Source organism: Thalassophryne amazonica, chromosome 6, assembly GCF_902500255.1.
Source record: "Thalassophryne amazonica chromosome 6, fThaAma1.1, whole genome shotgun sequence".
NCBI lineage: Eukaryota > Metazoa > Chordata > Actinopteri > Batrachoidiformes > Batrachoididae > Thalassophryne > Thalassophryne amazonica.
In genome coordinates this window covers 71216074-71233890 of record NC_047108.1, presented here as the reverse complement: position 1 = coordinate 71233890, position 17817 = coordinate 71216074, and the positions used below count along the sequence as shown (strand labels likewise).

General features: G+C 39.7%; 1 protein-coding gene across 2 annotated transcripts; it reads left to right on the top strand.

The window, feature by feature from the left end:
* The first annotated feature begins 1965 nt into the window (after positions 1 to 1965).
* Positions 1966 to 17246, top strand: znf740b (zinc finger protein 740b). 2 transcript variants are annotated; one of them, XM_034172460.1, is made up of 7 exons: positions 1987 to 2079; positions 12153 to 12303; positions 12482 to 12709; positions 12834 to 12986; positions 13072 to 13201; positions 15644 to 15762; positions 15893 to 17246. In XM_034172460.1, the coding sequence occupies exons 2-7, from the start codon at positions 12244 to 12246 to the stop codon at positions 16067 to 16069; spliced, it is 867 nt and encodes a 288-aa protein (XP_034028351.1). In that variant the 5' UTR covers positions 1987 to 2079; positions 12153 to 12243; the 3' UTR covers positions 16070 to 17246. The 2 variants fall into 2 exon arrangements, with proteins under 2 accessions (XP_034028352.1, XP_034028351.1); XM_034172461.1 differs by lacking the exon at positions 12153 to 12303 and having other exon boundaries at positions 1966 to 2079.
* Positions 17247 to 17817: the final 571 nt, after the last annotated feature.

Below are 17817 nucleotides of genomic sequence, written 5' to 3'. Positions count from 1 at the left end.
GATGTCAATTGAAACAAAAGAGAGGATTATCAAACTCTTAAAAGAGGGTAAATCATCACACAATGTTGCAAAAGATGTTGGTTGTTCACAGTCAGCTGTGTCTAAACTCTGGACCAAATACAAACAACATGGGAAGGTTGTTAAAGGCAAACATACTGGTAGACCAAGGAAGACATCAAAGCGTCAAGACAGAAAACTTAAAGCAATATGTCTCAAAAATCGAAAATGCACAACAAAACAAATGAGAAACGAATGGGAGGAAACTGGAGTCAACATCTGTGACCGAACTGTAAGAAACCGCCTAAAGGAAATGGGATTTACATACAGAAAAGCTAAACGAAAGCCATCATTAACACCTAAACAGAAAAAACAAGGTTACAGTGGGCTAAGGAAAAGCAATCGTGGACTGTGGATGACTGGATGAAAGTCATATTCAGTGATGAATCTCGAATCTGCATTGGGCAAGGTGATGATGCTGGAACTTTTGTTTGGTGCCGTTCCAATGAGATTTATAAAGATGACTGCCTGAAGAGAACATGTAAATTTCCACAGTCATTGATGATATGGGGCTGCATGTCAGATAAAGGCACTGGGGAGATGGCTGTCATTACATCATTAATAAATGCACAAGTTTACGTTGATATTTTGGACACTTTTCTCATCCCATCAATTGAAAGGATGTTTGGGGATGATGAAATCATTTTTCAAGATGATAATGCATCTTGCCATAGAGCAAAAACTGTGAAAACATTCCTTGCAAAAAGACACATAGGGTCAATGTCATGGCCTGCAAATAGTCCGGATCTCAATCCAATTGAAAGTCTTTGGTGGAAGTTGAAGAAAATGGTCCATGACAAGGCTCCAACCTGCAAAGCTGATCTGGCAACAGCAATCAGAGAAAGTTGGAGCCAGATTGATGAAGAGTACTGTTTGTCACTCATTAAGTCCATGCCTCAGAGACTGCAAGCTGTTATAAAAGCCAGAGGTGGTGCAACAAAATACTAGTGATGTGTTGGAGCGTTCTTTTGTTTTTCACGATTCCATAATTTTTTCCTCAGAATTGAGTGATTCCATATTTTTTCCCTCTGCTTGGTCTAAAAAAGTAACCGTTACTGACTGCCACAATTTTTTTTCCTGATTTCTTATAGTGTTTCTTAAAGCCAGAAAGTTGCCATTTGAAATGACTTTAGTTTTGTGTCATGTCTGTGATCTGCTTTTTCTCTACAAAATTAAACAACTGAATGAACATCCTCCGAGGTCGGTGATTCCATAATTTTTGCCAGGGGTTGTAGGACAGAACCACCTTTGGAAAGCAACCATCATGACCATTGGCACCTCTGGAAGGTAACGATACCTGCTGCAGCTAGGTGATATGTGTGCGTTCCAGTGGCCTTTTTCAGTTGCTGTGGTCCCAGTGCGGGACCACAAGCATATTTTTCATGTGCTGGATCACACCACATGGCCAAAATGTTGAAGTTGACTTTCTCTCACGATGTGAATTATAGTCCTCATCTAAATCTCCCTACCAGAGACATCCAATTGTCACCTTAGTTTCAGAGTTAGCATCCAAGTGTCACAACGGCACAGGAAGCACACCTCCTCCGTGACTCCATAAACTTCCCAGACATCTCTCAGTATAAAAGACTGAGGAACCAGAGACATGAATGTCACTGCTGAGACAAAAATGAACACAATTAAGGTACATATTTGGGCCAAAACTGGAAAAAACGAAACATTTACAGTGAGGTCTACTAAACAAGCACAGGTTGCTTTGTGGTGTTCTCCATCTGCCTGTACCCCTGAACTTTCTGTTGTGTGTATTTTATATGTCTTCGCGTATCTTAAACGTACGTGTTATTGTCAGAAAACAAACACTAGTGTCCTTACAAATATGGCCACGAAATGGTGCGGGTAGGTGAGGGGGGGGGGTCATTCCTCTCACGTGACCGCATGCTAAACCAATCACTTTTTTCTCCGGAGATCACTTCCGGTGTCATTTCCTGTCAGTGTTTGTAAACTGATACAAAAAAAAAATTGGAAGTGCGACGAACGAATAATAATCATCAAAACTGTTTGAAGGTGAGTGGGGCGTTTTATAGAGTCTTTTATTTGTGACTGTTTCGTGGTTTTGTGATGTATGTTTGCAGCGGTGGACGGTGCTGTTGTGTTCAGTCAGAGTTTGTCGTTCAGTTATCTTTTTCAAACAGTATGAACTCTGAGCCCGTTTTACACTTATTCATCTCCAAAACTAAAATCTCACATTCACACTCATTTCATCGAGTCTTACTTTGTCAGACGTTTCCAAAAGGATAAGCTGATGTGACTTCGGATGCGTTGCTAACTAGCTGTTAGCTCATCGGTGAGTGCATCGTTTTTACATCGGTTTTGGTCAAATACAAACAATCCAAGAGAAATAGTTCCCTTTTTCAAAATACTGTATGTGAAATGAAAATTATCTGTTGGGCTTAACATGCCAGAGTTGGTCATGTTTTTATTTAGGTTTCTTGTGGCTGTTTTCTGTGTTGAAACTAATTGTGTAATTATTGTTGTTAGGCTGCAAAACTTGTCTTTTCTCATACTATTAGTTTTATGTTACACACTGGCCAGTGGCACAGTCTTTGTCTTTTTACTTCTGTACACCAACGCATTGGGTTTTAAATGAAGCATAGTTGTAGTTTAGACTTCACGCTTTAAATTCAAAGGGTTTAACTATGTATGCTTTAACCATTCAGAAATTGCAGCATATTTGTATACACAGTCTCTGTTTTCAGAGCATGACCCCATCATTCAGTTGTGACAACTAAATACAAGTGCTGTTTTTAACAAATTATCACTACAGTCAATTTTCTTTAAAGACCTATGAGCATTTCCAAGTGACTGTATAGGCACAGCCTCACTCAAAATGTAATATATGTATGTATAAAAACTTGCTGCAGTTCTGTTGTGGTGTTGTGAGTTTTTCATCAGTACCTGTTTTTTCTTGGTTATAACACTACAACTGCCTACTTGATCCATGCATTAAATTACTACCTTGAGAGAATACAAGTTTTCTTTTAAACAGAATATAAATTAAAGTAAAAATGATGTTTTTCATTGTTACAAATTTCAATTTCAATTTATTAATTTATATAGTGCCATCTCACGACACAGTCGCGCCAGGGCGCTTCACATAACACACAATTTATGACAACATAAAGTAATTTAAAATTAAAATTTAAAATCAAAAGGGCACAATAAAAAGGTAAAACACAGTAGAATAAAAGGAAATTACAAAGCAAACATAAAAACAGAATAGATTGATAAGACAGTCTTTAAAAAGTGGGTCTTCAGTCTTGATTTAAAAGTCTCCACCGTGTCAGACTGCCTAATAACGGCAGGTAAAGCCTTCCAAAGAGTAGGGCCACAGTAGGAGAAGGCTCGATACCCCACAGACTTTTTCATCAGTTATTTGGGCTGAAATTTGCTTAGGGTACCAAAATGGTGGCCACCTACCCCTCAACATTAATTGTGAGTTAGCCTTATGGAAATACCTTAATTTTGTAGCCAACACAATTAGTTAACTGGCAAAAGCAGCAAAAATATAATGGAATTAAATTTTTTCATAAAAACATGGTAAAATATTGAACATATTTGTAAAATATACTGGTCTACGGACGTGGCATCGCACACAACAGAACAAGACTGGTTTATATGAAGACATGATGTAGAATAAGTATGCATCAATGTTGAAGTAAGGTGAAAATGGCATACAAACCTTTTGTTACCTTGACACTGAATTGATGCATTAGAACTCTGCTGTAAATCATTTCATCCACAACATTGGATTTTTGTTGGAAAATATAGAGAAGACGTGCAGAATAGTAAAAAACACCAGAAAACAGGATAGATAAAGCATGAGATGGAGTGATATAGCAGGCGTAAAAGTTGTTTACTAGTATTAGTAATCAATGATAGTAGGTTAGGAGACTGTGAGCACTAAGGTACTGTTTGGTCTACGGACGTGGCATACAATAATTAGTGAGTTTAGTGGAAGATCAAGAACCACCACCAAGCATGCATAGACTGAAATTCATAAATACTGTTGTGTTCATCACCATTGTTGATACTGACAACTCAACAACCAGTTTTAGAACAAAAACATTCAAGAAGATCATCAGGAAATGATGGTCTACGGACGTGACAAAACCGTTACGGAATTTGCATCCTTGGCAGTTGTAATGCAGCCACTGAGAAATGTATCGAAACAGAGGTAAAAATTCTGTTGTACCTGTAAAAAGTAAATATCCTGCGAAAAATAGACGGCATGGAATTAGTAAAAACATACATTTGGAGCTTGAAACAGCTGTTTCAAAATTATGTTTTCTCAACCATTGAACTGTGACATATATGATTGACTTGTACACATGAATATATTAATGAAGAAATTATTGCCAGACTTATGGTTTTTATGTGTGTTATTTGGTGAAACCCATAGAAATAAAAAAAAAATTTGTCTGAATCAACAACAACAGATATATTTTAGAGGCAGCTGTGTGCATTAAATGTGACGTGGCCAATTGTGACATGCAATTTTGGGTGATTTTCCTTAAATTAGACTTTCCATTTGTCTTGATTTATGAAACTATGCTAGGTATCTAAAGTAAATTGGTACGTTATAGGTGCCCGGAGTTGTACCCAACATAAAATTAACTTAATAGTGACCAGCATAACATTTTTATGCTTATTTTTCCATGCAGTGTCATTTGGTACCTTAAGTGAATTTCAGCACATTTGTGAATTTGTAAATAACTGATGATATGGCTTGAAGATATAAATACTTTGCTTTGCTTTGAAATCTAAGATACAGCCTGGTAATCTGAATTGTCTGAGGATTTGTGCGCTGTCAAAGAGCCATCAGATATTCATTGTGTTGTGTCCGGTGATTTATGTAATGGTCCTCATACTGAGGACATAACCGGAGTTTATCTCAGTATTTAAAATAACATCCGTATTGTTGTATTCTAAGTATGTTTATGCGTAGAATAAAATTCATATTGTCACCTTAAGAATAATGGGAAAAAATTACAGTACATGTAGTTGTAGTCGGCCTGTAGAGTCTGTAACAAAATGTAACTGACCATATGAATGTCCAAATATTCTTTGAAATAATGGTATCTGTCTAAACAATACCTTGCTTTGTAAGAGGCTATCTTATATTATGATAATGTATACCGACCGGTTTTCTTCAAAATTTGTATGGTTGGTTGTTTCCACTACGTAGAGTCTGTTTTTGTTGTCCTTTCAACTGCTCCCGTTTATTTGGGGTCGTCACAGAGATTTAGCCATATCTGCATTAGTATGTGACACAAGTTTTACACTGGATTGTTCCAGTTTCACCTGGAACAACACACACAGCCCCTGGTGTTCCAAAGAGGTCTTCCATCCAAGTACGAACCAGCCCCCACAGTACTAGCTTCTGAGATCTGATGGGATGAGGCTTACATAGAGCCGAGTCTGTAACACCAGAAAATACAAACATGGTTATGATATTCATGACTCTAAAAATTTTATCTGATGAAGATACTTCATGAAATTTTGAAGCAGTATCCCTCATTGACTATATTTTGCATTGGCCATAAGTTGATCACCATAGGATAAAAATGAAAAATCGCCCTCTTTGCAAAATTCATGACCATTTGTTTGTGGCTAACATGAATATGTCTTGGACTTGATTGAAATTAGTCATTAAAAATACAAACAATCTGGCACTGTATGGTAAATATGTCCAGTGTAGGCAATTCTCAAAAACTGAGTGACTGTATAATAAGGAAACTGAGGGAAGTCACCAAAATATTAATGACAACTCTGAAGGCTAAATAATCCTCTGTCCATATTGGTGAACAGACTGTGCATAGTGCAACTTTTGCCTGTTGCATCTTCATTTATTCAGCTTTATTTTGTTGAATTAATTGTGGTCACTTTGGAGGCTCTTTGGGGAATGCTGGAATGCCTTTGTGTCAAAGGAATGGTTACTTAGGGAGAATAAGATGAGTGTCACTTGCATTGTTAGGGAGCATCAGCTGCAACATTTTGGGCATATAGTATGTTTATCTGGGCATGATCCCAGGGTTCAACAGTAAAATGTTTCCACTCGAAATTGGTGAGTGAATGTTGCTATCGCGCTAGTGCTCCATGCTCCTCTCTTGCCGGTGTTGCCGACCGAACAGTTCCCCCCTAAAAATCGGCCCACCCTGCCTTCACTGTGCATGCGTTATTTGGGACAACAGCAGCGTCATTTCTGAGTGTCACCAGTGATTCACCGAGTATCACCTCGTTTCTGCTTAAAACTGCACTCCAGTCATCATCTATCTCAGCGACAAATATCTGAAGCTTTTGTGCAACAATCATTTCCACATAAATTCAGCATTATTTCATAATAACAGCCAGGGGAAGCGATCAGCGTGTCACAGCAGCACGTCAGATTCAGATGTGCTGCTGCGTCTATGTCATTTCAGAGCGTCTGCAGCGAAATGAGGTGATTATCGCCTCGTTTCAGCTTAAAACAGCCTCATTTCTACTTAAAACTGACTTGAATGATTTAAGATGTTTTAATTTGTCATCTGATGGTTAATTATCACATTGTTCCCTTTGATTGCTTTGGGTGTAGAGAGTCAGACTCAGACATGCTGCTGTTGTCCGAAATGATACATGCGCAGTGAAGGCAGGGCGGACCAATTTTTTTTTTTATTTCTTCAAATATGCAGCAGGGGTGGTGGCCAAGTGGTTAATGCGCTTGGTTTCAGTGCAGAAGGTTCCGGGTTCAAATCCCACCCCTGCCACATTTCTTCATGTAATGTGGAGTTGCGTCAGGAAGGGCATCCGGCATAAAACCTATGCCAATTCAACATGCAGATCCACCCTGGATTTGCTGTGGCGACCCCGAGTGCAAACAAGGGAGCAGCCGAAGGGACTTACCTTTACCTTTTCTTCAAATATGCGCCACATGTGTTTCTCTTGGATGGCACATGATGGAAACTTCTTACCATAGCACTTTCCACATAAGTAAGCAAGTTGATCTGTGTGTGCGTTTTCTTCCTGCTCTTAGACTGTGTCCAGGGTTTTTTCTAAACTGGAGAACAGGGCACTGCGCCGCCTTACTCTAGGCATGCACTTCTTACTGAAATGCCGATTAAAGGACATGTTGCACCAAAATCATAACAACTTAGATTTAGGCTGTTAGTGACCATCCAATGATAAACCAGGATTACATTGTGCACTTCCATGACCGGTCTCAAAGAATACAGCATTCAAAACAAACAGCTACGGAGACTGCCGAAAAGAAAGTACTCGTTTATCTGAATGTTTGCGACCGTGTTTACATCCCAACGTTCGCTTGAATGGAATGTAGCCCGTAACATTAAGAACGGAGCCACAGATTAATTGTAAAGCTTACATAAGTGTGATGTCTTGTTATGATGACTCATTTTTAAGTGATGACTCTTAATTTTGATGCAGTCATGGTAGAAGCAGCAGCTGCTCACTTCAACTTAGTGCACGTCCATCAGGACGTTAAAAACAGTCTGTGCTAGAGGTTTGGCTTTGTGCATGCTTTTAAGTGTTGTCATCGATATACCCGTGAAAACTCTAAGAAACACATCTGTGTGATCAGGCAGCCTGAAAAACAGCTGACACTGCCGCATGGCGGGAGCTACAATAAGGTCATCTCTGTTTTGTTTGGTTCTTCTCTCTGCCAGTGTTCTGACGAGATGTCATTCCTGTCTAGAGGCCAGCCCTTCGTGCAACTGTGCATGAGCACACATGCACAGTTCTCTCTATCCAGACTTCCACACCTCCCCCCATTGGGTTGACGTGCCTCTCTTTACCGCTTTGAACTCCCCGACCGAGCAACCGAGGAATGAACATACAACAGTAATAAGTGTCTTTTCAATTTAAAAAAAGTTAAAATTTTGATGTGCACGCTGTATTTACAGTACAATATTGTCGGGGCGCTCAACTCGACAGAACATTCACACATGGAGTTGAGCTCCCCCGCTAAAGGAAACGTACACAAGTTTTGTCTTTACATGAAAATATAACAGCAATTAGTGTCTTTTCAATTTTAAGAAGTTAAAATTTGCATGTGCATGCTGTATTTACAGCACAATATTGTCGGGACGCAGATCTGTCGATTTATGTGACGAGATGCACAGTTCGACAAGGCCGCACATCTCGACAGAACACTGGCCTCACTCACTCCTCTCACTTATATTTCTGTTCCCACCCGTCTGCTGGAGGCACAGTCCATGAGCTCTATGTGTGTGCATGCACAGACTGACAGAGACCTGGAGTGGCAGCCTGCATCACTTAGTCGAACATTTGGAAAAATAAATGAAATTTGTTTGCTTACCTTTTTCTTTTACATTAGGAACATAAAAGCCAAAGCGTACAGATCCATGTTTGTGTTAAATCACTGTCTCTTTATTAGATCAGACTCTCTGCACGTTTGTTTAGACAGACATGACAAAGTTAGTACAAGTTGATGTGTTACAGTGCATCTGGAAAGTATTCACAGTGCTTCGCTTTTTCCACATTTTATGTTTCAGCCTTATTCCAAAATGGAGTAAATTCATTTTTCCCTCAACATTCTACTCACAACACTCCATAATGACGACATGAAAAAAAAGTTGTTTTTTGTTTGTTTGTTTTCATTTTTGCAAATTTCTTAAAAATAAAAAAAACTCAGACATCACGTGTACATAAGTATTCACATCCTTTTCTCAGTACTTTGATGCACCTTTGGCAGCATTTACAACATCAGGTCTTCGTGACTATGATGCCACAAGCTTGGTGCACCTATATTTGGGCAGTTTTGCCCATTCCTTTTTTTTAGCACCTATCAAGCACCATCAGGTTGGATGGGGAGCATCAGTGCGCAACCATTTACAGATCTTTCCTGAGACGTTCAATTGGATTCATGTCTGGACTCTCAAATACAGTACACTTCTCACTCATGGGAGCGGCAACATGACACTTAACTAAACTGACTAAACCAGTTGAAGTACAACAACGCAATAAATCAATAACACTAACAACACTGTGAAGCAAAATGAACCACAATAACAAGATTTAAAACCCCAAATTCCCATGGTGCATTGCAGCACAACATCCATTGTTCACGTTTGTTAGCGAATATCAGTAATTTCTCCAAAAAGATTAGTCTGACCAACTTTCCGTTTTCGCAGTGTTCATCCTTGACCTAAAATACATAAGCATACCTAACAGCAAATGCCAGCTCTCCCCAGTTTCTCTGTGATTGAAGCCATACACACATCCATATATGCACACAAAGGCCACTTGGCTATAATAATATATCTTTTCCCCAAGAAAATACCACATCAACACCACATGACAATGTGTCTGATCATTAGAAATGGTATATTTAAAAAAAAAAAAAAAAGATTCCAATTGTGGTAGATAGACTGTCAGACAGTTTAAAACATTCCAGTTTGCATTTGTGTATTTTTTAGATCGCCCACTTGTTCGCTCCGCTCCCTTGCCATAGCAGTCACCCTCATACTAAATTTTTCTGGTGTCCGTATGTGACATGGGTGTAGGCAGTTGGGTGAGGGGTGGGAACAGCCTCCCAACCTCCTTAGATAGTAAAGAGCCACTTTTGAAGACATTTTTAAGACATTTTGCTCATATTACTGCTGCTACCACTAATAATCAATGGATTGATTTGATTTTTAAATAAAAGCATAGGATTGGGACTCTGTATGATTGATATATAATATAAAAATATGGTTAAATTGGTTTACTTGGCAAGTGGTAAGTACATCTGACAGCCAACTTGCCCGGCATGTTGTCAAGTGACCTCTAGGACTAAGCATAGAGCGTGTGGATCCAATGCACAGGTGCCTCAGCATTGAGGATTCCAACAAGTGGAAAAGGCCAATGGGACATCTGTGTGATCACCTGACTGCAGAAGATAGTGGTTACTTTTGAGAGGTGGAGACAGACTGGTTTTGGCCCCAAGTAGCTGCCATCAGGACCCAGAGTGGTTCTGTAGTGTCATGGATGCTGCCGTGCACATCACTAGCACATGCTCCCAGACTTGACCTGGCCTTTGAAAATTGAGGGAATACAAGATCATATCCACTCCATTGTCATCATGTACAGAGCCAAAAGTTGACCTTTCCAAATACTTATGGACCCCGTTGTATATTGCGCCTTTCCATCTAAGGCAGATGATCACAGTCCTTTCCAAAGATATTTCGCAGTTACGTTTTCATGCACCCCAATGTCAAGGTGCTGGACCAATCACCTGTTCTTTCACCTTCCTCACCAACAGGGCTGCTTCTCTAACCTTTAGACCAAAATTTATTTTGTTATTCTGTTTGCAAATGCTGTAAAAAATTTCAGTTCATGAAACATTCTAATTAGTTTCCTTTCCTTCAAAAAGAAGTTAACAGGTTTTAGAAAGCTGTCTTTCCTAATTGTCAGTATCACCTCATGCATAAAGCATTCACACCTATGTCAATCTTTATTGTTGTTGTTTTTTAATGACATCTTCATTTTCTTTCCTTTAAGATGCCTCTTTTTTTCTTAGCTTTTGTTTGGCTGCTGTATATTCTGTCAATCATGGAAACAGATGGTCTGCACCAAATCATTGGGGCTGTCTTCAACTTTGATAATATGCATTTTTATTACCTGTTTTAACAGTGAAAAAATGAGTCTGGTACAACCCCAATTCCAGTGAAGTTGGGACGTTGTGTAAAATGTAAATTAAAAACAGAATACAATGATCTGCAAATTCTCTTCAACCTGTATTCAATTGAATGCATAACAAAGACAAGATATTTAATGTTCAAACTGATAAACTTTGTTTTTGTGCAAATATTTGCTAATTTTGAAATGGGTGCCTGCAACACGTTTCAAAAAAGCTGGTACAGTGGTATGTTTACCACTGTGTTATATCAGCTTTCCTTCTAACAACACTATAATATAATTTAATAATAATCACCACTTTGTGAACAGTTGTATGAAAAAATAGTCCAACAGTTTAAGAACAATGTTTCTCAATGTTCAGTTGCAAAGAATTTAGGGATTCCATCATCTACAGTCCATAATATAATTAGAAGATTCAGAGAATCTGGAGAAGTTTCTACATAGAAGCGGCAAGGCCGAAAACCAACATTGAATGCTCGTGAGCTTGGATTCCTCAGGCAACACTGCATTAAAAACCGACATCATTGTGTAAAGGATCTTACCGCGTGGGCTTAGGAACACTTCAGAAAATCGTTGTCAGTTAACAGTTCGTTGCTACATCTACATCTACAAATGCACGTTAAAACTCATACATCAACAACATCCAGAAACGCTGCTGCCTTCTCTGGGCCTGAACTCATTTGAAATGGTCAGACGCAAAGTGGAAAGGTGTGCTGTGGTCTGATGAGTCCACATTTCAAATTGTTTTTGGAGATCATGGATGTTGTGTCCTCCAGACAAAAGCGGAAAAAGACCATCCAGATTGTTACCAGCGCAAAGTTCAAAAACGAGCATCTGTGATGGTATGGGGGTGTGTTAGTGCCCATGGCATGGGCAACTTACACATCTGTGATGGCACCATCAATGCTGAAAGGCACATCCAGGTTTTGCAGCAACACATGTCCCAGCTTTTTTTGAAACCGTGTTGCAGGCATCCATTTCAAAATGAGCAAATATTTGCAAAAAACAAAGTTTATCAGTTTGAACATTAAATATCTGGTCTTTATCGTGTTTTCAATTGAATATAGGTTGAAGAGGATTTGCAGATCATTGTATTCTGTTTTTATTTACATTTTACACAACGTCCCAACTTCACTGGAATTGGGGTTGTAGTTATTAGCACCACATTATTAGGATTGTTGTTCTTTTTAGACATGTTAATGGGCACTTTCCAAAAATAGTGGGCAAAACGATTTGTATGTTTGGTCAACAAACATGCCAATAACTATCGCCATGTTTTCACCGTTACCATTTGATTTCTTTATACAGAATCCCAAGCTTATTATAAAATGTGGAGCTGTGGGTTGCACAATCAACCCAGTTGCCCCTGGAACTAAATCTAGATGGGTCTGGGATTCCTGATTTCAGTATGTTTAAGTCTTATCTTGTCATGCCTCTACTTTTAGGCTTTGGCCCCTGATGATTTGGTTGGGTGTGGTTTCTTCTGTCACCTCTCATCCTGAGTGAAGTCCCCTCAGTTCCCTCAAACATACACACATGCAAAGTACCACGATGACACAACATTCCAGCAACTCTGTTCGAGATCATATGAAATGGGTCAGTGAAAGTCTCTTCATGTCCAGAATCACTATCATGGTTTTATGTGTGTTTCAGTCATGATGCCTGGTCATTGTTCCCATTGTACAAACATCCCCCACCCCACCCCAGGTTGTTGACACTCTGAACAGTCCCTTGGTCTCAATGGTTTGCTCTGATGTGTTGTTTGTGTTGTCAGGCTGGCTTGCTGGGTTGTGAGGCAGTGCTGTCCAGCATGGCCCTGATGCAAGCCAACAATATTTCAGGTCAAAAGAAGATGATGTCACCAATGAACCAGGGTCAGAGGGCCAGTCCTGAGAGTCACCAAACCCACTCGCAGCATAGCCACAACCACAGTCAGGGCCACCATGGCCAACCACACCACAGTCACATGGGCCAGCCTTCAACTGGCACCTGTCCAACACTGGTGAGACCACAAAAACTGTGACCTGAGAACCTGAGTATGTCAGGCAAAAACTGAATGGGATTTTAACTTAATTTGGGTCTGAATCGGGATGCTCACATATTTTATGTATTTCTTCCTCTAAAAGGTGATCCGAAAAGACGGAGAGTATCACACTTCAAGAATGATTGATGAAAAGGATATGCAAGCAAATCAGAATACACAGGCAAATCAGAATATGCAGCCAAAGAAAAAACACAAAAAATCAAGTTTATCAAACAAAGTTAAAGAAGAAGTGGAGGTAAGAGTTTTTTTCAAAGCACAAGTGTAAAAGGTCTCTTTTTGCTAATTTATTACTGATTATTTTATTTTATTTTATTTTTTAGTCTATGCTCCCACGGATGGATATGATTGATGACACTTCCTTGAAAGTTCAGAAGAATTTCATCTGTGATCACTGCTATGGAGCTTTCCGCAGCAGCTACCACCTCAAGCGACATATCCTTACGCATACAGGTGAACACCCACCGTTTGTCTTTCGCTTCAGAGCAGCTTTTTCCAAGGACTTTGCAGGTAGCTCTATAAGGGCAACAGCGTGGTTTAAAAAAATAGTGAAGCAATCATTCACTTGTTCTGTCAGCCTGGCAACCACTGAAGTGTCTTTGAGCAAGACCTAGAGCGCAACGAGATGCAGAACGAAGCACTTCAACCTATATGTTATACTTATAGGTGCAGATATTTATTTACTGTCCCTTTCTCATGTGATTGGATTGAGAGTGGTGTTTGCTCTTTAGCTCCTTGTGTCAATTGCACTGAAAACCAGGTATGTTCTTGGTGTTATAGGGGAGGTGATGGTCTAGCGGTTAAGGTGTTGGGCTTGAGACCAGAAGATCCTGGGTTCAAATCCCCGCCTGACTGGAAAATCACTAAGGCCCCTTGGGCAAGGTCTTTAATCCCCTATTGCTCCCGGTGTGTAGTGAGCGCCTTGTATGGCAGCACCCTGACATCGGGGTGAATGTGTAAAGCGCTTTGAGCGTCTGATGCAGATGGAAAAGCGCTATATAAATGCAGTCCATTTACCATTTATGTGTGATTTGAAGATGAATCGTTAATACAGAAAATTTTGTGTGCATTTCTCATTTCCAACCCAGTATCCTACATGATAACTTTTTCAACAGCTGAAGTGGTTGTAAAGCAATGGTGCAGCACAGTCTCGTTTGTGTGATATCGCGGGATTTGATCACTTCCGGGGACAGCCTGCCATTGCGCAACACAAACACAGCATCACTTCACACGGGAAAATGTGCACTGTTTTATTTTCGGCTGCAATCACCGAAGCAGTGGCAAAAAGTGCAGATTTTTTCAGCTCCCCGTGGAGAAGGGAAGACGAGGCAAAAGGGAGAGGTCATGTCGGTAAGTTTTAGCATACACACCTTGACAGAGTAGCTGCGGTCTCTCGCCTGCACAACCGCCTCAACATGTTTGAGCTCCGGGTCATAAACAAATCGCAACACATGTCCGCTTTCCACCGCATCGTCACTTTTTCTTTGCATTTTCACTTTGTTTGCGGTGTAATTTGTCCAAAAACTCAGCGAAAGTACCATGTTTCTGGTGGAGACATACGAGGGCTGTCCCTGTATGTAGGATTATTGTGTCATATGCGTCATATTTTAACCCTTTAGTGCCCACCCTCAAACGAGACTGCACTGCCCAATTGGCATTGCAGTGGTGTAATGACATAGAAAGTGACACGCCAGTATATGGAAATAGTATATTTCTAAGAATCAGTTCATTTTGGCAAAACTTGTTTCAGCATTGAAATTTGGTAACTGTTGGTGCAGGTGTCTCCTTGTTGGATCATTAAATTCCTTTGGGACAAATTAAAACTGTAATACATCCCATCCTATTCAGTGATTACATCATAATGAAATACCAGCATCTCTTCCTGCCAACGTCTTCGTTAATGTGTCTGCTTTATAAAAGTAAGCCTTCCCTGTTTTTTTTTTTTTGGGGGGGGGGGGGTGTAACACAGCAGGATGACGCTGTCTTAACTGTCTCATGGTCTACTGAAAAAGACAGTTGTTGACCTGAACATTTGAGAATATTTCCTTTCAAGAAGTAATGGAAACACCCTGAGACTTTAGGACCATGCTGTCATTTTTGTGTGTCTGTTGCCACATGCACCAGGCAAAATAAGTAAATCTACTGTATTTTCCAGCTTATGTCGCAACTTCGCATTTATCCAAAAAATGCATAATGAAAATGGTTAAAAACGTTATATAAGACACACTAGTCTACAAGTCATTCTTTTTCTAGTCACACTACCTGCCTTCCTCTGCATTGCTTCAGTCCACCCAGCTGTAAATGGCTGCCGGTCTCAGCTGGGGAAGTGGCCTCCATTGGACTGGTGTCCCATCCAGTTGGAGTCAGAGACACCTAAACTTCACTTTACAGATTACATGGATATGCACCATCATCAATGGTCTTCGGGGTCTATGTAGGAATTATTTCTTCTTGTTCTTCTGCATCTTTATCATTGTGTGAAATTTCAGTGAACTCCAACCATCTGTTCAGGAGGAGTTGCACTTACAAGGCCGTATCACTAATACATCAATTAACTTGAAGATGTTAGACTGGAATGATTTTCCCCTCATGCACATCTACACTTTGTGTGATGTTTCACTAAAATCTACAAGTCATTGTTGGAGGAGTTGCACTTACAATATTCCCAGATGATTCCTATATGCCACTAAAAAATATGTGCAAGGGATATAAAAATGTGTTTGCTCTGCTGGATAAACAGATACCAGTTTAAATGTTAGCACAAGTCCATTCATTCATGACTGTACATGCATACTTTCTTAGTGCTGATGTGTACTCCTTGTTATAAAAGTAAATTTAGGGTGATTAATAAATGCGGTTAGTGAGTACTCATAAATGATCTGTGGTTGTTTGCAGGGGAAAAGCCATTTGCCTGTGATTCATGTGAAATGCGGTTTATTCAGCGTTACCACCTGGATAGACACAAGAGGGTGCACAGTGGTGAAAAGCCGTACCAGTGTGACCGCTGCCATCAGGTTAGCCAGTTTTTTTTGGGGAGGGGGGGAATACTGCATTTTACATTAAACAGCAAAATGCCTTTGCATCATCAGAAGCTTCATCTTGTTCATTTAGCTGAAGCATGTGTCTGTGTTTGCCTGCTTCCAGAACTTCTCACGTACAGATAGGTTGCTGAGGCACCGGCGCTTGTGCACAGTAGGGATGAGCAAAGAGGAAAGCCAGCTGTGCTGCGACAATCGGGCTTCTGGGTACTCGCAGGACACCACCTCCCACACAGCTTCCTGGAGCCCTCTGCAGCCTTCCAACAATCGTCTGACTGTCTGAACAGCAGCCTGCGGCTCAGTAACACCACACCGCTGTTAGTCCTACACAGCCTAGCATAAATGCAACCAAACCTTAGTTTGCCCTCAGCCATTCATAGTTTGATAGTTGATTTTTTTTTTTTATGCTTTTTTAAATTCACAGTACAGGCAGAAGGTAAATGATGCAGATTCTTAACCAACATGTCACAAGAGTGTGGCATTAACTGGATAACAGACACTCAGATTTTGCAAAAAACAAAGATGGTGGAAGTATTTCTGGCTGCGTGGACTGCTGATGAATTTTGCAGTCACTGTATATTACAGTGATGGACACTGTGAATTTCTTTGACCATTTCCTCTTTGTGACATCTGACTGTCATGTAGTGCTGATGGATGTACCGCTGCAGTCGGCCCCACTGCAGCCTCATAATGCCTACGGATAATTCACTGAAGCACATGCTGATCCACATGACCTCTCAGCGGTCAGGTGCTAACAATTGTTGCTCTGTGCTACTAATGTATCAGCTGAACAGTCACAGCAGACTGCTGTTTCAGATAATAACCACATTTTCATTGCTGTTAGATCTCAGCTTAATAATAATTCAACTTAGAAATGTAAAATTACAGTGTAAGGGGTCATTCCTTATTAGCTCAATCAGAGGCTCCTGGGTCACCGTTTGAGAATCTTCAAGGGGAAGGGGGTCACCGGACTTGTAAACAAATCCAGAATTTTAATTCAACATCTGCAACTACTTTTTAAATTGTACATCCCACCCACAATTGTTTGACAAAGATGTTCTCATCCAGCTTTGAACTTCCATTAATTTGCTGCATTTATGTGTAGAAGTGTGGAATTTAGTGTCGCAGGGTAGCGTTTGCCATAGATTCCAAAAATTCAGATAGTCAAATCAAGTGCAACTTCAACCACTTTTGTCTGTTTGACTAGAAGTCTAGGTAAAACATAATTTTTTTTAAAACCCAGATACAGTAGTGTCATTTAATAGCCACTGCTTCAAAACTGGGCTTGATAAAGATCTGAAATCAGATTTTAATTTTTATTCTCACCTCTCTGCTTAGAAAATACGGTCCAAGTATATACCTATGATTCCGCATTTTCTGCAAGCAGAACAGAATTTCAAAGACGGATGAAAATGTACTTGTCAAAAGATGACAAATAAAAAATTGTTGTGCTATATTTATTTTTGGAAATACAGTAACTTGTGGTAAACATATTCATAGCTGTGATAGCTCAGTGGTACCCAAACGTTTTCTACAGGGCCTCCCTTTTATAGATATTTTTGAGCTCCACCATCCACTTAGACGTCAAACTCCACTGAAATTTATTTCAAACTTTGTAACATATACAAAACTGAATCTTACTGAACAAAAGTGACTAATCACCTTTACAGTACATTTAAATGTGACAAGCATTTTAATCCCTAACCTCCTTTCCAAAAAATTATAAATAAAAATTGTCAGTGTTGTGGTAGCTGTGCTCGCTCATTTGTCACCATTAGTTTTGCTAGATACAGCTGATAATTTCTTGTCCAAAAGCTGTTCAGAGACTACAAAAATGCACACACAACTATACAAGAACAAGAATAGTAGTTATTTTAACTAAATATAAATAAATATAGTAATTGTCCCATTTGCTTAGTGTATCATAAAAACTAATGCAGTCAAAGCATACAATAAAATCCCACAGCACACACCAATTTGTTTCAGTTCAATTCAGCTTATTTATGTAGCACCAGATCACAACAAAGTCGC

What these genes read in the sequence shown, in the direction of transcription:
- znf740b (XM_034172460.1), top strand. Translation starts at nt 12,244, where the DNA reads ATGCAAAGTACCACGATGACACAACATTCCAGCAACTCTGTTCGAGAT. An exon ending in TTCGAGATCATATGAAATGG is followed by an intron (nt 12,304 to 12,481) that starts GTCAGTGAAAGT and finishes TTGTGTTGTCAG; the next exon opens with GCTGGCTTGCTGGGTTGTGA. An exon ending in AAGTTAAAGAAGAAGTGGAG is followed by an intron (nt 12,987 to 13,071) that starts GTAAGAGTTTTT and finishes TTTATTTTTTAG; the next exon opens with TCTATGCTCCCACGGATGGA.